General features: G+C 44.6%; 1 protein-coding gene across 5 annotated transcripts in view; it reads right to left on the bottom strand.

Annotated features, from left to right (window-relative positions):
• Positions 1–7,115: 7,115 nt before the first annotated feature.
• PUM23 (pumilio 23) overlaps positions 7,116–24,175 on the bottom strand; it is a 108,316-nt gene continuing 91,256 nt past the window's right edge. The window contains exons 11-12 of one of the 5 annotated variants that reach the window (XM_086526507.1): positions 11,088–11,164; positions 7,116–7,696 (exon numbers count right to left, since the gene is read on the bottom strand). In XM_086526507.1, the coding sequence (XP_086382633.1) occupies positions 7,652–7,696; positions 11,088–11,164 (122 nt within the window). In that variant the 3' untranslated portion in view covers positions 7,116–7,651. Of the gene's footprint in view, positions 7,697–11,087; positions 11,172–24,175 lie in introns of all 5 variants that reach the window. The other 4 variants (XM_086526509.1, XM_086526510.1, XM_086526506.1 and 1 more) reach the window with 4 other exon arrangements.

Here is a 24,175-nt window from a genome sequence, read left to right as displayed (position 1 = left end):
AACTTTTTTTTAAAAGATTGATACTTATGACTAACTTTGCTAACATTTATGCTCACTTTTGTAACCATATATCTTTTTTTTAGGCACAATACTGATGATGGGTATTTGCTCTTTAGAAAAGTGTCTGTGTGTCTCCATTTCATTTCATCAATTTGTCCTTAAAGAGTATCATGTACCACCTTATATAGGCCACCATGGGATTGCCACAACTATTCACATAGTAGAATCTCAATTTTATTCTCCCTACCTTCAAAAAGATGTTGTTACATATATTGAACAATGTTTTGTTTGTCAATGAATCAAGCATCATCATGGTAAGCAATATGGTTTGTTGTTGTCTTTACCTATTATTAACTCTCCTTGGCAACACATATATATGGATTTTATTATTGGATTGCCACTCACTCGTGCATAAAACGATATGATTTGAACCATCATAGATAGATTTAGCAAGCATGCTTACTTTCTACCTTGTAAGAAGACCCTCTTAGCTAAGCAATCAGCTCTATTATTTCTTAAACATATTTTTGTTTTACATGGAATGCCTAAATCTATCTTATATGATTGAGATATATGTTTTTGCAATGATTTTTGGCTGACACTTTTCACAAATTTAAGCACTCACATAGACCACTTTCGTATTTCATCTGGAATCCAATGGACAAATAGAAGCAGCCAAACTACCATTCTAGATCTTTTACGAACATATACTCATGAGAGACCAGGAACTTGGGATACATATATTCACTTGATTCAATTTGCATGCAAAAACACTCCTCATTCATCCACAAAAAAATCGCCATTTCAAATTTCATATGGATACTCATTGCCTACTCTTTTGTCTCGCATTTCTCATAAAGTACCATATCCTAATGAAATTTCTTGACAGCACACCCAAATCTTGGAACAAGTAAAACAAGAAATTCACAAAGCACAACATGCATTCATCAAACAACAAAATAAAAAGAGACAACCCATGGAATGCAAAGAGGGAGATTTTGTGATGCTTTGCACTGAAAAAAGGCGTCTTAAGAGCGTAGATATCAGTCATGACATCATGCTAGCACCACATTATTATGGTCCCTTTAAAGTCACTCATCGTATTAATGATGATTCCTTTCGATTAGCTCTCCCTATTGCCAAGCTAGCACCACGGTATTATGGTCCCTTTTAAATCACTCATCGTCTTAATGCTAATTCCTTTCGATTAGCTCTCCCTGACTCGTGGAAAATTCAAAACACATTTCACATAAGTCTTCTTCGTCCTTTCAAATGTTCTCCACCATCACTCTCTATCATTGGTCTACCTTTTTTAGAAGAAGATTTTGAAATGCTTGTACGTGAGACCATCACAAACCATCAAGACACTTTGGCACGCAATGGTATATTCTACTTATACATAAGAATCATGGCCTTGAAAACACCAAGTCGATGCGAGAGAGACTTTTTCGCTCTCATCCTAGTATCGCGGAAGTTAAAAGTTGAAAGTTCATTTAGTTGTAATTTGATGCATTCTCCCTTTTACTGTTAGTTTGTGGTATTTGATACCTGAGGTTCGCCCTTTGACAACTATTCAGTGCATCATTTAGAGAGATAATTGACTGATTTATTGCCCTTTGAACAATATTGCTTTTCACTTATTTCATGCTCTTCTTGTCTTTGTTAGAGGTCCTACTAACAAAGCTCTCTTTCAATTTCGTAGATATTTGGATATGTAGATTGCATTTACCCTTTTCGTTTCCTCTTTCAAGATATTATGATGAGCAGTGGAAAGTCCCCTTTGAGTACTTTACTTGATTCAACATAAATTGTGTGGAGATATCCTCGTCTCCACACAAATTTTGAAGATTCCTAGTTTTTTCTATTTTCCACAACTGAGGGTAGTTGCTTCTCTATTGGGGAGGACTATTATTACTATTACTACATTTGGACATTTTATCAATTTTGCTTATGCTTTATTTTCAAAAACCATTCAAAAGAATCAATATAAATAAAACTCTCATTTTACCCACTATTCTTAGAGTTTAAGTGAAAAGAAACACTTCTATTTTTGGGTGCATGCATGAAAACAGAAACAGAATCCCATAATCGCGTCTTCGCACATATCGCACTTGTTTATCAAGAATCAGCTTCTTGACTCTTCACAAAGAAGACAAGCTCTCGAAGAGCATCTTGATTAGGTGACTCGTTGTTTTACTCCCCTTTCAAAGCCAACAGAGCAATCAAAATCTCCATCAACGCAAAGCTGTTGAAGTTACACTTTTGCTCTCTTTTATACTAATTTTCTCTCTTAATCATGGCATATATTCTTTTGATGTGTAGCTCTTACTCTCTTATCTTTCATATATTTATCTTATCGTTATTCATTCTCTATGAGATGAATAAAGAGACGGAAGGCAAATACTCAATCATATTAATTGAAAGAGATGGTTGGTACCCAGCATGGTGTCTTGTGTTTTGATTCTTGTTCATGTTACTCTCTTTGTGTGTTGTGATTATTCATTCAATTGTTTTGCTAAATTTATTTTTATTTAATGAATCAAAGTTGTGTTGAAAGTGTTGGTAAAATTTTAGGAAGCCAACACCCACATTGCTAAACCACAACTAAAATCCATGTAAAGAAACAACAAAAAACAAGAAAATATATCTCAAGCTTGAAGTAGAATTTGTTGCTAGAAGGGGAGAACTTGCACCAATTCAATTGTAGAGTTGAGAGATAGTCCACCGAGAATATGCAAAGAGCAAGAAATGGCATTGACCAAAGAACATGCTCTTGAAAGCGTCTTTCCAATGAATGAGCTTGAGGAGAAGCTAAAGAATGAGGTTAGCAAAGATCCAGTAAATGCTACTCTGAAAATGGTTTCTAGCAACTTGCCACTACATTACCTGTACGCATATGAATTTGAATTTCCTTTCTAAGTGGTGAGAAAGGCCGATGAGCGGATAGATCCTCCCAACATGCATAAATTCAAACTCTAAAGGGACTTGATCACAGGAGTCATGGTCTTTATGGAGCAATGTCTACACGCCAAAACCTAGGTTTGCTCCTCAAGCCCATATGAGAAAAATATTGCCATTGGAAAAAATATTAGATAAGGGATGATTTGTCCTTTTCACTTACACATAACCCTAGAATATGACTCTAGAATAGATAATTGGCCTCCTATGAGCATGTCACTATAAGGTGTGCTCAAAAATAGAGAAGAGAAATCCCCAAGTTTGCTTTTCTATAGTCAAGCTGCAAATTGGCAAAGAGTTGTTAGATGTTGACAACCCTTCGAATGCACAAGGTAGCGTTGACTATAGGAAGAGGGGTGTAACAATATAAGTTTCCCTCCATGGGAAAGAGAAATAGAGAAGGCTAAAGAAATGACATGCTTGATAACAAAGGTAGGCCTCAACCACTCTATCAATAAAGCACGGGAGCTACAAAAGGATCAATTAAAAATCAAAAGATCTAGAAAATTCCCAATGTTTCTCTTCTGAAGAAACCTATGACCCATTCTAGGAAGGGGGTGTGACACCTATCCACCTTCTCAGAGATCCCCCAAGGTAGCTACAAACCCTACCGTCTCATGGTGGAATGATAGACATGTAAAAGTTGGCTCCAATCTAAGCCAGCTACAATTAGTCAATCACAAGGTGATACATATGCTCGTGGACAGATATCGGTTAAGGTCCATACCTTCAATGGGAAATGACTCATCCCTATATGAAATTGACAAGGGTACGGTGCTTCAAGATTCTTACATTGAGGGATGACAATGTGGTAAGAGAGAGTAATAGACCCTATGGTATTCAAATACTTGCATGTCTCACGGGTCATTTCTATATAAAGAGATGTAAAGAAAAATGAGTATCACCCATATCTTGCATTTGTGATGCAAGAAAGGAACATGATCTAAGAGCTACCATGAGTCAATGCCTAAGCTTTGAGCAAGTGCCACGGTCCATCTCCTCCTACAAAGCTCACTTTCAAGATAATCCCTTAAATCAGTATCAAGAAGTCAAGTTTTTCCTCAAAAGGAAATGGAGCTTCGCATGCCAAAACTAGCCAAGTGTGAAATGCAAGCTCATTTGAGACTCTTGCAAAAAAGGGTCAAGGGAAAAAAAAGTACGTTTTTATTCTAAATGACAACAGTCTAAGTTTAAATGTCATGGGAATTCTTTTCAAATTATTAGCACACATGCCGTTGAAAAGCAAAAAGAACAACAAACTAAACTAGATCTCATTGAGAATGAATTAATAACTTGTTTAGAGCTTGCCACAAGCAATTTGTTAAGTATGGAGCTTGATTTACCCTTGTAATTCTTATTCTAGAAAAGCACATTTGTAAGGATCCCGTTATGAGGAAAAGCCATCGTGCATGAGAAAAATCGTGCGTCAAAAAACCAAAAATCAAACCTGGCTTGTCGAAATATTCCCTTTTTGTTGGAATATCTTGGCCGCACAATGGCCGAAAAGTGGTTGGCGGATACTTGACTAGTGGGCGGTGGTCAATGGTCGGTGGTTGTGGATGTGTGTGCACATGGGCAGCTACCTCTCTTGTGAGAGGGCAGCCCATAGAGGCTCCTTGGCATCTATAAAAGGAGGCCTCTTTTACACATGATGTAGAAGTTGGAAGTGCAAACTAGGGAGAGAACTAAAAGGGACGGCCATTGAGGGCTTTTAAGCTCTTTGTAAATTACTTCCAAGTTTGAAGTATAAAGCCAGTGAGTTGTTGCTTTTTTGTGGATGTAGCCCATACTTGGGTGAAGCACGTATACCATGTGTATGCTCTCTCTCTCTTCTCTACTCTCTCTTGTGTATGTTCTCTCTCTCCAAGTACATAACTCTAATTTCTACTTAGTAACCCCTTAATCCTATCACAATTTGACGAGGGAGAAAACTCCTCTAACAAAGTCAGATTCTATCTCGACAAGTGTTGAGGAACTGCATCAGACGCTCTTCGACAAGGTGACAAGTTACTAATGGCCCATGTGATAAACAACAACATCAAGCTAGCTGCAAAGACTTAATAAAATCATCAACCTCAAAGTACATTTGCATCTACAAAGAAAAGGAGCTTCAATGCCAAGCAATCATAGATCCACATTCGTAGGTCAATATGATGTCTTATCGCACATGGATGGACCAATCTCGAAAAACCATCTCTATTTATTCCAACTTTGATGCCTAATCCAAGAGAGTGTCTTGAAGCACTCACAACTGCTATGAACCTTAATTCCCATGAATATGTTCTATCCTTTATGCCACCTACAAAGCAACAAAAAATGTTGGAATCTACAAACTCAAAGGAGCCAAATAGTGCAATAAGCAAGTAGGTGCTTAAAGCCCCAAGGAACAAGGAAAAATCAATCTTTCCCCATAAAAGCTTGCACAAAGAATGAAATCAAGGACCAAAGAGAGCTAGCTATTTGCTATAAGCATAGCGAAGCTCAAGAATATCATATGGGTGAAATTAGAAGCAAGAATACCTTATATATAATAGTATCTCCACCAGCACTAATGAAGCCCAAGGGCTCCAAAATACTTGTTGCAAGCCAATAGGATGCACCAACACTCTCTCACCAAGATGGAAACCAAAGTATCAATCATTGAGAGCACAACAAAGAAAAACATGTCAAGTTTTATTGCCAAAATGAGCAGTAGAAGCACGAGCACTTAGTGACAAAGACAAGCACAAATGGATACAAAGCCAATCCACAAAAGTGGTGTCTTTGTGGATGCCTAACTAGTCAAATGAAACATGGATGCACTAGGACATACTTGAGAGAAACCCTTCTTAAAGTGGTAATAGCTTGTAAAGCTTATCTAAATGCTTTGATAGTTGCGCCTACTTTGAAACCCACTCATCAATAATCTCTAATAGCTCAACGTATTGTCCTCCATTGATTTTCTATGTAGACATATAGAGATCTCAACATTGGATGTATGCATTGGACACCTTTCATTTTTCCACCCATGCACTCACTCTCTAACAATGACACGACAACCAACCATGAAAACAATCTTCCCACGACTACCATAGCTATCACTTTTCTATTTCAAAGAAGTTCACTTCTACATTTATTTGTACTCTACGACAATTCCCACGCCTACTTTTAGAAGTCGCTACATATAAGCTACATGCATTCAACCAAAGGGACTCTTTTTCCATTGGGTTTGTTCCTTTTGCTTATCTCGATATTTAGGACCTGTTTTAGCTTTTTCAATAAAAATTTCTACACCAATAAAATCCCTTTCAATTTCACCCCAATGGCATCGGAACCTCTCTGCAACAAATTGACAATAGATCATTACCTCTCGTTCGGCAACCACCTATGTATGCAAACTCTCTTGACTAGATAGACAAAAATGAAAAATTGGCAGAACATTGGATAATAAGTTTTATCAAGCTTGCTTGGCAGTAATCACTCCCTGCTTCAAACTAACTCCATCACCATCATGATTACTATTAATTACACAGAACAAGTCAATCTCTTACCTGGCTAGTGAGTGAGGTCCGGATGGTATATAACTCAAGACATTGGGCAGCTTTGAATCCTTCATCAAATCCTCGGTCTTTGAATCCATGAATGCAACAAGATGGGTGTCAGGGGCAACCTCATTTTTTACTTAGGTGTGGCTTATCCATAAGCCTTCTTAAAATCTTGTTGGGCTCTTTGTTTCTCCTATTAAATTCTACACTTCACATGCCCTTACCATCATAGCTCATTAAGGCATTCTATGTACTGCTCACTTCGGCCAGAACATGTGTGCAAAATAATTTCCATAGTTTAAACTAAGTCTCTCTCTCTCTCTCTCTCTCTCTCTCTCTCTCTCTCTCTCTCTCTCTCTCACACACACACACACACACACACACACACACACACATTGTGTGAGAGTAGTGTCAGTGTTTGTTAGTCTATGTTAAACTCTAAGAAAGATAACAGGTAAAAACACAATAGCAAAACCCTGTGCTCAACTCGAGTTAGCATGTCTGATAGGTTTGATGTGATGCTGGGGCATGCAGAGCATAACTTCTAAGGTGACACAGCTATAAGTATTGATAATGTTAGTGATTGTCAGATACAATAAGAAAACTGTTGGTGATTGTCACATAGCAAGTGTCTATCACACATGGCTGCATGCCCTTTAATAAACCTACAAACAAAGATCAGTACACTTAAGGATCTCCAAAACTGCAGCGATCTAAAGCAATGACATGGTATCTATAGCTACCCATCAAAGTGTTTGAAACATACATTGGAGCACCTATGATGTTCATTTTGGCTTCTCACAAGACAGTATTTTGCATACTTCACATCAAATGGAAGCCTAAATGTTAAAGAGTAAACTTTTCAGATCGTAAAAAAGCTCCTTGGCAAGGATTTTGCTTTTGCTCTTGTTTCTCTTGATCTTCAAAATTGACAAAAAATACTTCTCTTTTAATTCTGCTGCTGCTTTCCATTTGTCCTCTCATGGCTTGTTTCTTCGTGAAAGGACCCATCATTGTACAGAAAAACCTTCTACACCAGTCAATTCTTCCTCTTTTTGGGGTTACTCAGGTCTGATTCGAACCCCATGCCTTTCCTTTTGTCTTTTTGCCTTTTTGTGGAGGTCTCGTTGAGATCAAAGACATCAGCAAAGGCTTTCAGTGTCCCCTCCTTAGAAATTAATCTTTTTCTCCAATGATCTGGGGCTTTGGAGTATCTGGGCACACGCAATCACAACAATATGTGTGTGAGAGAGAGAGAGAGAGAGAGAGAGAGAGAGAGAGAGAGAGAGAGAGAGAGAGAGAAATGAAATGAAATGATATATTAACGTCTACAAAAGGCCAAAATGACCTATGAGACCAACTGATTACAATGATGAGTCTAGTACCAAGTCTGGGTACAAACAAAGAAAACTACAAACAAGGAAACTGATAGGAGTGCTACCGACTCCTATGGGTGGCTGGTAGGCTGATCAATGGTATCATGCCATAAAGGTACAAAGTGGGGATAAATGTCACCATGATACAATATAACAGTAGCATGAAGCCTATCTTGATCGACACTCTTGGGTGTCGTGCTAGAATCCTGTGGATCCTCTGCCGCAATCTCCGCCGGTGCTGCGTGGCTCCCCTCCTCATCAGTCGCGGTTGTCTCGATCTCCCTAACTCTATAGCTCGATCAATGAGAGTACCGCTAGTGTGTGTATGGGTGGGAACCGAGCTCTGTGATGGTGGTGTCCCCTCTGCCTCTGTGGTACTCAGACTGAAGAAATCTGAGATGCGTCTCTGGGACTGTCTCTGTCTTTGCCCACTCAATAGAGCGTCTCTATGTCTCTGTATCTCAAGTAGGAATAATCCAAGACATCTTTGATCCTGATATCTCATGACTCTATCTAGCGAGTCAAAACCATCTTTGAATAAACAATGAAAGCGTCCCGGTATCTCATAGTAGACTGTGCAGCGACATATGTAGTGAAACTCTGTCTCTAGCTCTGCATGGCATAACTGGCATATCCTACTGTCTGCTGGTATGCCTCTGAATCTACCTGTCTCAATCCCAAGCTGGTGTGAAGATGTGCGAATCTGGCCTATAGCACATCGTAACCCATGAGATAGATGTGTGTCCATGTAACTGGGCCGTGTGACAAATCCGTCTGTCGTGAGTTGGAGAAGATGCTCTCTATAGAAAACCCTCTTCGTACCCAACTCCCGTGCTGGCTCTATCCATGTCCTCTTGCTATCAAGCTGGATAAGATCCTGCCGAATGAGTCTAGTAGTCTCCATCCGTGTAAGAGCCAAAGATGGTGCATCAAGAGAATACTCGAAAGGGGGCAGCCTGTCCATGCTGAAACCGTGCCTCTGAAACCATGAGCTCATATGTGCATACCAACATGATGTATCTCCCTGTAATGCCAGCTGTCTAGATGACTCAAGAGCAAGCCTGGCATACCTGTCCCTGGTGGTGTCCCATAAGCTGTGTACAAATGATACTTATCTGGTGAGAGCCTCAACCTCCATAGGTGGGGCAGCCAGCTCCGCTCGTATTATGTCATGTGGGACTAAGGCCTTGGCTCTAATCAGCCTAGAAATCATAGATATCAAGGGTCTCTCCATATTACTCCATCCAGCACTGTCAACAGATGGCCCCCAACCTGAACCCCGTAGTGCATAACTGAAGCGACCAAAGTGTCGAAAAGCCATAGCTTTGTTCGAGGTTCCTGGAACTGAACCTGCGAACAAATCCTCTCTAAACCGCCTAGGGCTGCATAGGCACGAGTCAATCTAGTGTCTGCTACCACTTTCAGTGTGAACCTCGGTCCACTAAAGACCACCCCAAGATGTGTGTATGCATCAGTGTACTCCATATTGTCCTGCCCATATGTGAAAGTAAGTGCCCATATGTGAAAGTAGGTGCTGATCTCCTAACCCACTGTGGCGTGGTATTAAATACCATGACCTTGGTTTTACCAAGGTTGACAGACAATCCACTATCCTCTGCAAAACTATGCAATGCGTCCAGATGTCTCTGCATACCCTTTGGTGAGTCTGATATCAACACGATATCGTCAGCATATAATAAAAGAGGGATCCATGTCCCAGCAAGCTGAGCACCTCTATCTCCTCCTCTGTCAATATAATCAACGACCTCATCAACATACATACCAAATAAAGTAGAGGACAGTGGGCATCCCTGTTTCACTCCGATAGTGGAGTGAACTATGTCAGATATCCCCTCTGATGTGCGTACATGGCCCATCACTGAACTGTACAATGCCATAATCCCCCATATCAGCTCTGTGGGTACCCCCAATTCTATAAGTCGGCGCATCAATCTGGCCCTCGGTACTGTGTCAAAAGCTTTGCGGAAATCCACAAAGCTGCAGTATATCCGTCTACCATGTGCTCGACCCTCCTCAATGATAGCTCTGAGTGTAAAGACATGATCTAGTGTGGAGAAACCCCTCCTGAAACCAGCCTGCCCAGGTGCCCGTATGCCCATAATCTTTGCCCAACTGCTTAGCCTATGCTCAAGGATGGATGCATATAAACGTGCCAATGTGTGTCCTACCATGATAGTACGGTAATTCCCCGGCACTGTGGGGTCTCCTGTCTTGAAGATAGGTACAATAGTAGATAATCTCCAAGACTCAGGGAAGCCCTCACACATGACACGATTGAATAACCGTGCAAGCATCTCTGCCAACAAATCCCCAGCATGTATAATGTGCTCTGCTACCAAACCCTCATGATCCTGTGCCCGTCTGGTCTTCATCCTGTCAATGGCCTCCTTTACCATCTCAGTGGTAAAGAAGGTGCTCGTAGCCGGACATGGCTTTGGTGGATCTGGTAGTGGTGGTTGTCCAGGTACAGTGTATAAAGATGCTGCATACTGCCCCCATATCTCTATAGAAGTAATCACTGGTGGGGGAGACTGCTCATGGAATAGACGCCAAGCCTCTCCTAAATCTCTACTAAGGAAGAGCTGATATAAATCTTGCTCCATCTGGACCAAGAAAGCTCGCTTCTTCCGTCGCACCAGTCGTCGTGTAGCAATACGAGACTATCTATAGGTGATCACTCCCAATGTAAGCTCGCGCTGTATCTGAGCTCTACTCTGTCGACACTCCACATCATACCAGCTGTTCTGAGGCATGTGCCCAGAACGACGTCTCTGACCAGGCTGAGCGTGTGGGTATGCCTCTGTCGCTGCCCCATGTAATGTCACTGTCAGCAGAGATGTGATCTCCTCCACTGTGTATACTGGCTCTGATGTGCATAAAAGCCTACGTATCTCCTCTGCATAGATTGAGTCAGTCTTTGGTGTAAAAGTATAGCGTGGATGTCTACCACCCCGTGAGGCCTGAGATGTACTGTACTCAAAGGAGACTGATAATGTCAAAAGTGCATGATCTACTGCTATCCCTACAGGCCTGAGAGAGAGACTCTATCCCATACAGCAAGCCAATTCAGGAGCATGTTGATTCATCCACAAGTATCAAAGTTTAACTGAAAGATCAAAGAGAGCACAGCACGTAAACGCAAACACAAAATGCACACACATATTTAAAAGACTGAAGACCAGGATTCAGTGAAATAAATGAGTCTTACTTCAAGCCAGCACCTCTTCCTTATAGGTAGATTAGTGTAGTTGCACAAGTGACGACCTTGGACCATATCCACTCCACCTGCGACCTTTCTCTTCATGCTTGAATTTTAGGGATGTCATGATTTTACCACACACAAACAAACCCCCCCCCCTCTCTCTCTCTCTCTCTCTCTCTCTCTCTCTCTCTCTCTCTCTCTCTCTCTCGTCGTTGGATAGATCTTTAAGGTCTCTTGGGATAGTTTCCTACAACGTTAAAATTCTCTTCTTCTTCTTCTTCTCTCTCTCTCTCTCTCTCTCTCTCTCTCTCTCTCTCTACTACTGGGGAGAGGAGCTACACAGCATCGACGGAGACTACAACAGAAGATTCGAGCCATACTCTCTCGACATCCAGAGTGCAGATGAGGATGGATCCTCACCATTTCTTCCATCTTTGTTTCACACACTGTTACATCCAGTTTACCGGGTACCTATTGTATCAGCTGCTACACCCACGTAGTTTTAGATTGTAGTAGTAGTAGTATTTTGTTCCACTTCTAGTTCTTTTCTAGTTCTTTTGTACCCAGACATGGTATTAGATTCACTATTTTGTAACTGATTGGTCTCATAGGTCATTTTGGCCTTTTGAAGACGTTAATATAACATTTCATTTCATTTCATTTCATTTTCTCTCTCTCTCTCTCTCTCCCCTAGGATGAGGACTAGGAGAGCATATGATCATGATGGTTTGGTGGCAGAGCACTTGATACATGCTAGAGATTTACTATCAGAGGTTCTTGCGCGGTTGTTTAACCGTGTCATGTGTGAGGGACTACCCGAGTCCTGGAGATTATCTACTATTGTACCTCTCTTCAAGGCAGGCAACCCCACGGTGCAAGGGAACTACCGTACTATTATGATAGGGCACACATTGGCACGGTTGTATGCATCCATTCTTGAACAGCAATTGAGTAAATGGGCGGAAAATGAGGGCATACGAGCAGCAGGACAGGCTGGATTCAGGAGGGGTTTCTCCACTTTGGACCATATTCTTACACTCAGAGCCATTATTGAGGAAGATCGGGCACATGGAAGACGGATGTATTGTTGCTTTGTGGACTTCCGCAAAGCATTTGACACAGTGCCGAGGGCCAGATTGATGCACAGGCTACTGAAGTTGGGAGTACCCACAGAGATCATATGGGGGATCATGGCTTTATACGACTCAGTGACTGGCCAGGTACGCACTCTTGAGGGGATTTCTGACATTGTTCATTCCACTATTGGAGTGAAACAGGGGTTTCCTTTGTCCCCTACACTTTTTGGTATGTATGTAGATGAGGTCTCTGACTACATTGAGAGAGAGGGTGACAGAGGCGCTCAGCTAGCAGGGACATGGATCCCTTTATTATTATATGCTGATGATATTGTGTTGATGTCAGAGTCGCCGAAGGGCATGTAGAGACAGTTGGATGCATTGCACAACTTTGCAGAGGATAGTGGACTGTCTGTGAACCTTGGTAAAACCAAGGTTATGGTGTTTAACACCACACCACAGTGGGTCAAGAGATCGGCACCTACACTCGTATATGGTCAGGACACTGTGGAGTACACAGATGAATATACATATCTAGGGGTGGTATTCACAGGACCGAGGTTTACTCTGAGGAGAGCAGCAGAGACTAGACTGTCCAGAGCCTATGCGGCATTGGGAGGGCTAGAGAGGATGTGTTCGCAGGTTCAGTTTCAAGAACCACGAACAAAGCTATGGCTCTTTGATACTTTGGTTGCTTCAGCTATGCTTTATGGGGTCCAGGTTTGGGGACCATCTGTGAATCATGACAGTTGGAGGAACATGGAGAGACCCTTGGTATTTATGATATCCCGGATGATTAGAGCCAAGGCCTCCGTACCACATGCGATTATTCGAGCGGAGGTAGCCGCCCCCCCATAGAGATTGAGGCTCTTACCAGATCAGTGTCCTTTACGCACAATCTATGGGATACACATAGAGGCAGATACACTAGATTGGCTCTTGAGTCCTCTAGACAATTAGCGATGCAGGGAGACGCATCATGTTGGTATGCGCAGATGACCTCATGGTTTCAGAGGCATGGTCTCAGCATGGATAGATTGCCTCCTTTTCAGTATTCCCTGGATGCACCCTCCCTGCCAGTCACACGGACGGAGATCACTAGACTCATTCGTCAGGATCTTATACAGTTGGACACCAGGAGGACATGGGTAGAGCCGATGCAGGAGTTGGGCACGAAGATGGCTTTCTACAAAGAGCATCTTCTCCAACTTTCGGGAGATGGGTTTGTGACTCGTCCGAGCTACATGGACACTCATTTGTCTCATGGTCTGCGATGTGCTATTGGTCAGATTCGCACATCCTCACACCAGCTGGAGATTGAGACGAGTAGATTCAGAGGGATACCACCGGAGTCTAGGATATGCCAACTATGCGGTAGAGAGCCAGAGACAGAGCTACACTACATATGCCACTGTACTGTGTATTATGAGATACGAGGGCGCTTCCATTACTTATTCAGGGAGGGTTTTGGACCCCTAGATAAAGTCATGAGGTATCAGGATCAGAGATGCCTTGGCTTATATCTACTTGAGCTACACCGACATAGAGATAGTATGCTGAGGAGACAGGGAGTACGACAGTCTCACAAAGACAGATCACAGACTTCTTTGGATTGAGGGAGCCAGGAGACCAACCACCAGCACAGGGTTGTACCCGCATTCATACCAGAGGCACCCTCATTGACAGGGCGACTGAGCTCGGGAGATCTAGACGACCACGACCGAGACACAGGAGCACACTCCATCGACGGAGACTCCAACAAAGGATCAGAGGCATTCTAGCACAACACCCAGATTGTCATTGAGGGCCTATTCTAGATTTTCACATTTCACACTTCACACTTCAATTTCAGTTTTCATCTTTTACATTCAGTACTACTTTTTGTACTTGTACTTCAGACATTGTATTAGATTCACCACTTTGTATCTGATGATCTCATAGGTCATTTTGGCCTTTTGAAGACATTAATATATCATTTCATTTCATTTCTCTCTCTCTCTCTCTCTCTCTCTCTCTCTCTCTCTCTCTCTCTCTCTCTCTCTCTCTCTCTCTCTCACAATTCATAAAGGTGGGTAGGTCACGTCAAATTAACTTGTATGCAACCAGGCAGTTCACAAACTTGGGCAGGTCACATATGCAGCCAAGGTTCGCGTAGGAGATTGGGTTCTTGCGTGCAACCAAGCAATGGAGACCAAGAGGCTAAGAGCAGCTCACCCATGTGCAAGTCTCCCTCGACGGTAACGAAGGCAACATTCATGGTCACGAACAAGAGATGAAAGAGTGAAAAAAGAGATGAAAGAGTGGAAATCGGAGATGGAAGGATGGTGGAAAGAAAAGGCCAACCCTATCCAAATGGTCTTCAACAAGGGCAAGCAATGGAAAAAGGAGAAGAAGACTTTCAGGCCAGAGTCCAAGCGCTCCGGGAGGAACTCTCGCAGAAACTAGAGTGGGGAGTGGACTTGAAGAAGGAGAAATCCAGCCTCGGTGATAGAGGAACTCAAAAGTCATCAAAGAACTGTGTGCGGAAGATCAAAGAAGAAGAGAAGCAACATGAGGTGAAGACGTCATCGTGGGTAGATGTAATCACGAAAACACAAAAGAAGGTAAATGAGGCCGAGAAATAGATAGAAGTCACCAAGAAAGCGAAAGGGAAAGAACCAACAGCCATCCCCATTCCCACAATCATCAACATGACCCTAGAGGAAGAGCAAAGGAGGAAGGCTAGAGCTTTACATGTACGAGTGACCAGTCTAAAAGACCGTGATGATGTGGAGGGGGAAGTCAAAGAACTTCTGATTATGATGGGAGTGAGACAACTCACACCAAGGCATGGAGAGTGAGGAAGAGGAGAGAGGAAATGGGGAGACTTCGAAGGAGAGAGCATTGATCCTTTGCTTCCCCTCCATGGAAGCAAAGAGGGATTTCTTGAAGAAGCGTCCTACACTAAAGAAGACGGGGATATTCCTTGGGGATGACCTCACACTCTCACAGCTTGCTCATATGCAAGAAGTTATGCCTGAGATAAGGACGACCTGAGAGAAAGGAATATTGGCCTTCTATACAGATGGACAAGTAGTTATTATGAAGAGGCGCTCGGCATGACAGCGCGAGACCTATGGACCACACTCAAAGTCGCTACTTGGAATTGGCATGGATCTCTACGCCTTGATGTGGGTGCTTTTGAGGATAATTTCACTGGGACGGACATCATCTTCTACTCTAAGACACATCAGGCGCCTGGATACATATGGGAGACATCTTGTAGACAGAAGACTTGATCAAAGCACATAGGACGGGGCTCAGAGGGAGTGGCAGTTTTATTCAGGGAGGAGTTGCAACCATTGATACATATAGCCCGCAGGGATGAACAGGCTAGGTACATGTGGATGAGATTGAGGGTAGAGACAAGCAGATACCTCTACATTGCTATTTGCTACTTTACTCCAAGTACATCGGTATATGCACCACCTAGAGGACAATCCCCCTTTTCTAATTTGGATGATGACATATGGGAGTTCTCTAAGGATGGTGACATTATCATCCCGAGGAACTTCAATGCTAGGACTACCCATCACCAGATAGTATTTTATGATACTTCTGAGCAGATGTTATGGAAGCTGAATGTTGCAGAGATGGGCCTATCTAGATTATCACACGATGTGGAGCATACTGAGTATGGACGTCAGTTGATAGACATGGGGATTGCACATGGATTGGCCATTTTGAATGGCCTACAAAGATTTCCCGATGCGGGAGGTTTTACATGCTTTCCACACAGACATGGAGCCAGCACAATGGATTATGTCATATGGCATAGCGAGCTTTATCTCTAGTATCCAGGACCTCACAGTTGGACCCTGACCTCTTGGTGTTGCAGTAGATCATTCCCTTGTGTCGATGAGCATCTCTTTCCAATTTAGTGCAGCATACATACCACGGATAGCAGCCCCTACTCACTACACCTCTACACAGGAGACAGACTTTGTCTACATAGATGGGATCTACAGACGCCTATGCACCGAGGACTACTATACTAACATAGACATTGCATGATGCAGCAACAGAGGGCCGAGGCATACCCACACACCCAGCCTGAGTAGAGACGACGTTCTGGAAGCATGTCCCAGAACAGTTGGTACGATGAGGAGTGCCGCGAGACGAGAGCCAAGCTTCACAGGGAGGTACTTTTGGGGGACATCACTCACAGACAATCACACATTGCCTTCCAACACCTAGTGCAGCGGAAGAAGAGGGCAGTTTTGGCTCGACTAGAGCAGGATCTATATCAGCTATTCTTGAGTTAGGACTCAGGTAAGGCATGGCGACTCTTTCATGAGCACCCCCCCCCCCCCCCCCCCCCCCTCCTGCCATTATTTCTATAGATGCTGGGGCCAATATGCATCATCTCTGTACACAGTTCCTGGACAGCCACCTCTTCTCGACCCTCCTGAGCCATGCCCACACACGTGTTTTTTTCACCGCTCAGATGGTAAAGAAGGTCATTCATAGGATGAGGACTAGGAGAGCATATGATCATAATGGCTTAGTCTTAGCATTTTATACATGCCACGGATCTGCTCGCAGAGCTTCTAGCAATGATGTTCAACTGTGCCATGTGTGAGGGCCTACCTAATACTTCAAGTTTATCTACTATTGTACCTATCTTCTAGTCAAGAGACCCTATGGAGCTTGGGGATTATCGCACTATCATGATTGGACACACATTGGTGTGGCTGTACGCATCCATTCTTGAGCAGTAGCTGAGTAGATGGGCAGAGAGGGAGGGTATACGCGTAGCCGAGCAGGCAGGCTTCAGGAGAGGTTTTCCTACTCTTGACCACACTCTGACACTTAGAGCCATTATTGAGGAGGGCGGGGATGGATCTATTGTAGCTTTGTGGACTTCTGCAAAGCATTTGACACAGTACCCACAGCTAGATTGATGCGGAGACTACACGAGATGGGAGTACCCACAGAGCTGATTTGGGGGATCATGGCATTATACAAGTCAGTACTGGGGCATGTACGCACTCCAGAGGAGATTATTACTCCGCTATCGGGGTGAAGCAGGGCTGTCCGCTCTCTCCTACTCTATTTGGTATATATGTGGATGAGGTTTTTGACTATATTGAGAAAATGAAAATGAAATGATATATTTACGTCTACAAAAGGCCAAAATGACCTATGAGACCATCACGGTTACAAAATGGTGTATTTGATACACTGTCTGTAGAACTGAAAAGATGAGAAAACTACGAAAGAAAAACTAGACTGAAAGCTGTAATGACAAGCTGGGGTGGGGTGGGGGGGGGGGGGGGGCGCATTGACTAGAGACTCTCTAGCCAGTACAACAATCCAATGATACAAACTCATGCACATGGAGAAGCTGAGGGTGAGGGAGCATCTGCACATCAAGGTCCCAAGATGTCCAGCATCGGCCGTTGGCGAATCTCATCAATGTCCTCCATAGTAAGCACTCTGGCTGGGCGTCTCCCATATCGTGCTAGAATGATCCTGATCCTCTGATGAATCCTCCGTCGATGCAGTGATAATCCTCCCAATCGCGGGCGTCTAGATCTCCCAAGCTCCATGGCCCTGTCAATCAGTATACCTCTAGTGCAGGTAGGTCCTGGAGGCTGCTCTGGATCCTGCTCCTCTGACTGGTGCATCTCTACACGAAAGAAATCAGTGATCTCCCTCTGGGACTGTCTCCCCCTATCTGATCTCCACAAGAGGCTCTCTCTGTGTCTGCGCAGCTCTAGCAAGAATAGCCCAAGGCATCTCTGATCCTGGTACCTCATAACTCGAGACAGTGGCCCAAAACCATCCCTAAAGAGGCAATGAAAACGGCCTCGTATCTCATAGTAAACTGGGCAATTGCTATATAGTGCAGCTCTGTCTCTGGCTCCAAATGGCATAACTGACACATCCTGGCCTCTGTTGGTACTCTGCTAAATCTACCCACCTCAATCTCCAGTTGATGAGAAGATGTGCGTATCTGACCAATGGCACATCGTAAGCCATATGACAAGTGTGTGTCCATGTAGCTAGGTCGAGTCACAAAACCGTCCTCTGTGAGCTGGAGAAGATGCTCCCTGTAGAAAGACATCTTCGTGCCTAGCTCATGGGTCGGCTCTATCCAAGTCCTGGTATCCAGCTGAGTCACATCCTGTCTGATGAGTCTACTAGCCTTTGTCCGAGTAAGGGACAAGGAGGGTGCATCCAATGAATACTGAAAGGGTGGTAGCCTGTCTATGCTAAAACCATGAGTCTGGAACCAAGAGGTCATCTGTGCACACTGCATACCAACATGCTGTATCTCCCTGTGAAGCCAGCTGCCGAGAGGCTCCAGTGCTAAACATGCATACCTGTCTCTGGGGAGCTCCCAGATGCTATGTAAAATGGAGACTGATCTAGTGAGTGCCTCTACCACCAACGGGGGGGCAGCCAGCTCTGCGCAGATAATCTCATGTGGTACTGAGGCTTTGGCTCTAATCATCCGCGAAATCATGGAAACCAAAGGTCTCTCCATGCATCTCCACCCATCAGTACTGCTAGGGCGATTGCTATGAGCCACAGAAGGGCCCCATATCTGAACTCCATGTAGCATGGCTGAGGTCACTAAGGTATCGAAGAGCCAAAGCTTTGTACGAGGTTCTTGAAATTGGATCTGTGAACACATCCTCTCTAATCTGTATGTGCTCTTGTCAGTCTCATCTTTGCTGCTCTCCTCAAAGAAAACCCTGGGCCGCTAAAGACCACCCCCAGGTATGTGTATGCATCTGTATACTCCACTGGCTGATGGCCATAAGTAAATGCAGGAGCTGACCGTCTGACCCACTGTGGTGTGGTGTTAAACACCATAACCTTAGTCTTGCTAAGGTTTACAGACATACCACTATCGTGAGCAAAATTATGTAAAGCATCCAGATGACGCTGCATCCCCTCTGGAGAATCAGAGATCAAGACAATATCATCCGCATATAACAGCCAGGAAATCCATTTGCCCACCAACTGTGCTCCGCTTCCACCGTCCCTCTCTATGTAGTCTGAAACCTCATCAATCTACATCCCAAAGAGAGTAGGGGAGAGTGGGCATCCCTGTTTCACCCCAATGGTGGAGTGAACTAGACTAGACATACCCTCTGGAGTGCGTACCTGTCCCACTACTATCCTGTACAGGGCCATAATCCCCCAAATCAGCTCTGTGGGCACACCCATCTCATGTAATCTATGCATCAAGCTGGCTCTAGGGACCGTGTCAAAGGCTTTGTGGAAATCCACAAAGCTACAGTAGATCCTCCTGCAGTGCGCTCTACCTTCCTCGATGATAGCTCTGAGCGTCAGTATATGATCAAGAGTAGAGAGTCCCTTCCTGAAGCCTGCCTGTCCTAAAGCCCGTATGCCCTGTCTCTCTGCCCATCTACTGATGTGATGCTCGATAATAGATGCATGCAACCTCGCCAAAGTGTGTCCAATCATGATGGTACGGTAGTTCCCTGGCTCCATAGGGTCTCCTGCCTTGAAGATAGGCACAATAGTGGATAAGCTCCAAGTGCTAGGAAATCCCTCACACATGGCTCGGTTGAACATCACTGCAATCAGCTCTGCAAGCATATCTCTAGCATGTATAAAGTGTTCGGCCACCAAACCATCATGGTCATAAGCTCTCCCACTCTTCATCCTGTCAAGGGCTTTCTTTACCATCTCAGCAGTGAAGAAAGTGCAAGTCTGTGGACAAGGCTCTGGGGGATCAGGTAAGGACTGCTGCCCTGGGATCGAGTAGAGAGAGGTTGCATATGTACCCCAAGTCTCTGTAGATGTAATGGCAAGTGTAGAGGAATACTCGTGAAAACGCCTCCACGCCTCCCCTGAGTCCTCTCTCAAGAAAAGCCGATATAACTCCTCCTCGAGCTGAGCAAGATAAGATCTCTTCTTTCGCCGTACTGGGCATCAAAAGAGAACCTGCGACTGTCTGTGTGTGATAATCCCTAAAAGTACCTCCCTCTGAAGTGTAGCTCGCATCTCTCTGCACTCATCGTCATACCAGCTGTTCTGGGGCATACTCCGAGTTGAGCTGAGCAAGATAAGCTCTCTTCTTTCGCCGTACTAGGCGTCGAAAGAGAACCTGCGACTGTCTGTGTGTGATAATCCCTAAAAGTACCTCCCTCTGAAGTGTAGCTCGCATCTCTCTGCAGTCATCATCATACCAGCTGTTCTGGGGCATACTCCCAGTGCGGTGTCTGGACTCAGGCTGGGTGTGAGGGTATGCCTCGACTGCTGCAGCATGTAATGTATCTATCAAGATCTGAGTGAGTTTTGTCTAGAGGGCGGCCTGGCTCCTCTGTACATAGGCGCCTATAGATCCCATCCATATAAACTGAGTCAGTCTCTCTAGTAAAGGTGTAGCGGGCATGTGTGGGTGGCCGTGCCAGAGATGCTGAACTAAAACGAAATGATATGGTGAAAGTCAGGAGTGCGTGGTCCACCGCTATACCGATAGGTCTGGAGCCGACCGTGAAGTCATGAATAGTAGATATGAAACTGGGCTGGGTCATAACATAGTCCATTGTACTGCCGCCATGCCTATGTGGGAAGCAAGAAAACTCCCCGCTTCTGGAAATCTCTGCAAGCCATTCAAAATGGCAAGACCATGTGAAGTTCCCATTTCTACTAAGAATCTCCCGTACTCTGTGTGCTCCAAGTCCTGTGAAGTCCTAGACAAGCCCAAGTCGCTGGAGAGAGAGGGTGAGAGGTACACAGCTAACAGGGACATGGATTCCACTATTATTATATGTTGATGTTTTTAATCTCCGACTCTCCGAAGGGGATGCAACGTCACTTGGATACTTTGTATAGGTTTGCCCACGACAGTGGTTTGTCTGTCAACCTTGATAACACCAAGGTTATGGTGTTTAACACCACTCCACAATGGACAAAGAGATCAGCACCCACATTCACATACGGCCATGAGACAGTGGAGTATACAAATGCTTGCACCTAGCATTGGGTGGATTGGAGAGGATGTGATCACAGATTCAGTTTCAAGAGCCTTGGATGAAGCTCTCGCTTTTTGACACTCTGGTGGCTTTTGCATTGCTCTCTGGAGTTCGGATATGGAGGTCTTCATTGGACCATCATGGGAGGTTGGATAGCACTGATGGATGGGGAGACATGGAGAAGCCTCTAGTCTCTATGATCTCGCAGCTTATTAGAGCTAAGGCTTTAGTACCTGTCACGTGACACATCCAACCATATGTTATTAGAGCTAAGGCTTCAGTACCTGTCACGTGACACATCCAACCCTATGTGTCCGTGGACAAGCTACAGCATGATCAGGGTTCAGTCACTCCAGTCAGTCTAGATTAGAAGTGATCTGGCACTTTTGTGAGTCTATTCGTAGACCGTGCATGCCCAATCGCTTAGTGTATATACATATCCTCTGGTTGCATACAGCATGATAATAAGCATTCCCATCAGAATCCTTCAGGGGAATTTTCTAGTGCATTTAGCATATTTTACCTATTTTTGACATTTTTCACTTATTATTTTTAAGTGACTTTTGTTGGAAAGTAGGTAAGGGCAAATTGAGTAAGTTTATATATAAGCAAACCTAAACTAGCACTAAATGGCAGAAGAGGCAATAGGAGCCAAGCTCGGCAGGCAACTTCTCCAACAAGACCCCTTGGTGGTTTTCCTCCGAGCAAGAAGCAAGAACCTCCCCTAGCGTTTTTGAAGACCCCTTTCCTAGCGTTTCCAACAGGCATCCTCGCCAGGCAGTTCCAGCCACTAGCGTTTTTGCATCTAGATGCCATCGCCACAGATTCCTTCAGCTAGCGTTTTTGCAAAGCTCAGCATACCTAGCGTTTTGACAGTTTTCAGCCACAGAAATGCAGCATTTCCAGCAATGAAGCACCTGCAAGATCAGCCCCTAACGAAGTAGCAGATTCAGCCCGGAAAGACCATCAGTTTTCAGCCTTGAAGAACCTCAGTGTTCAGCCCTTGGACATTGCAAAACAAGTCCCGAACCTCGCAGATCTCACCTTCCCGCAGCAGTTCACGGTCAGTTTCCGCAAGGTTTACAGTTTCAGCCCGGAAAACGCAGATTTCAGCATCTGCGTTTTCAGCGCGTCGTCGTCGCATCGTCGCCATCGACATCATCTACGACATAGAGTCAGAATTCAGCAGATAAAGATTTGCAGATTTCAGCCCTTAGCGTTTCAGTTTTCAGCCCGTCTCGTTGTCGTCGACATCGTCGGTAAGTCCAAGCATTGTAGAGATTTGTGCAATCATAAGTAGACCGCTCTCGCCATAGAGAGTGACCACATAACTTTATTCGAGCAGAGCTAGCTGCCCCCCCACTAGTGGTTGATGCGCTTTACCAGATCAGTCTCTGTTATACACCCCTTGTGAGACCTCCCCAGAGACAGATATGCGATATGCCCACCTAGCACTTGAGTCCTCTCGACAGTTAGCTATGCACGGAGATACAGCATGCTGGTATGGGGAGATGACATCATGGTTTCAGGTACATGGGTTCAACATGGACAGATTACCCCCCTTCCAGTACTTATTCGATGCACCCTCTCTGACTCTTACATAGTCCGAGATCACCAGGCTCATGCGCCAGGACGTGACTCAACTAGATACCAGGAGGACTTGCATACAACCAGCACGGGAGCTGGGCACAAAGATGGCTTTCTACAAAGAGCAACTTCTACATCTCACTGAGGATGGTTTTGTGACAAGGCCAAGATACATTGACACCCACTTATCTCATAGGATACGATGTGCTATTGGCCAGATAAGCACATCCTCACACCCGCTTCAGATCGAGACTGGTAGATACAACGGAGTATAGCAGAGGCCAGGACATGTCCCCTATATCACATGGAGCCTGAGATAAGAGTTGCACTACACATGCCACTGCCCAGTTTACTATGAGATACGAGGCCACTTTCACTGCATGTTCAAAGAGGGCTTTGGACAACTCTCTAAAGTCATGGGGTATGAGGATCAGAGATGTCTAGGACTGTTTTGCTCAAGCTGTGCAGACACAGAGAGAGTCTGATGAGAAGAGAGGCTAGCCAGTCTCAGAGACAGACCACGGACTTCTTTAGAGCGGACACTAGGCAGCCGGAGGAGCAGCTACCACAGTAGAGCTCACATTCTCCTCACACTAGAGGCACGTTGATCGATCGAGCGACCGAGCTAGGGAGATCCAGACGCGCACAACTGCGGACTACACGACATTGACGGAGGCTGCATGAAAGGATTTGGATCACTTTGGCCCGACATGCACGACGCCCGGTCCGACTACTGGCCATGGAGGAGATTGATGAGATCCACTAGTGACCGATGATGGATCTCCTATGATTTAGCTCTTTTGAGGATTGTACACCCTGCTCATCTTGTACCAGCCTTTGTATCAGCTCTTACCCATTATATCCCCACACCCACACCCACATTGTGTTGTATTAGCCCTCAGTCACTACTTTCACCCCCTATTCATATCCTACACAGTTCCAGCTAGCTGCTAATTCACATCCAGCAGTTTAGGATTCTATAGTACCCTATTTCAGTACCTTTTTTCCCCCCCAAGAAAAAGATCCTTCATTAGTTAATCAAACTACCCATAGGGCTACAAATCACCTTTACTAGAGAGGGCTACATCAAGAAAATGGGGAGACTCTCCCAGTGAGTAAACAAATATGTATAATGAGGGGGCGCCAAAGTCGCAGGAAAGCCTCTCTGCGGTCCCTCATGCGGTCGGAGCTGCCCTAAACTCTCTCGAACTGACCCCTGAGAGTGGGGATTAGCTCCAACCAAAAGTCGCGAACAGTCTCTGCCGATGGGACGGGACGAGCCTCGAAGATGCGGGAGCAGCGGGCCCGCCAATTGAACCAGTGTCAGGCCACATACGAGCTCCCAACACACCTCTCTCTCTCTGCACCACTCTTGGGGGGGTAAGCTCTATGGCAAGCTGGAGTGTAGGTCAACCACCCCGGATCACTATCA

This window comes from Adiantum capillus-veneris, chromosome 13 (assembly GCF_014529385.1).
Source record: "Adiantum capillus-veneris isolate H3 chromosome 13, ASM1452938v2, whole genome shotgun sequence".
Classification (NCBI taxonomy): Eukaryota; Viridiplantae; Streptophyta; class Polypodiopsida; order Polypodiales; family Pteridaceae; genus Adiantum; species Adiantum capillus-veneris.
This window is presented reverse-complemented; position numbering and strand designations above follow the sequence as displayed.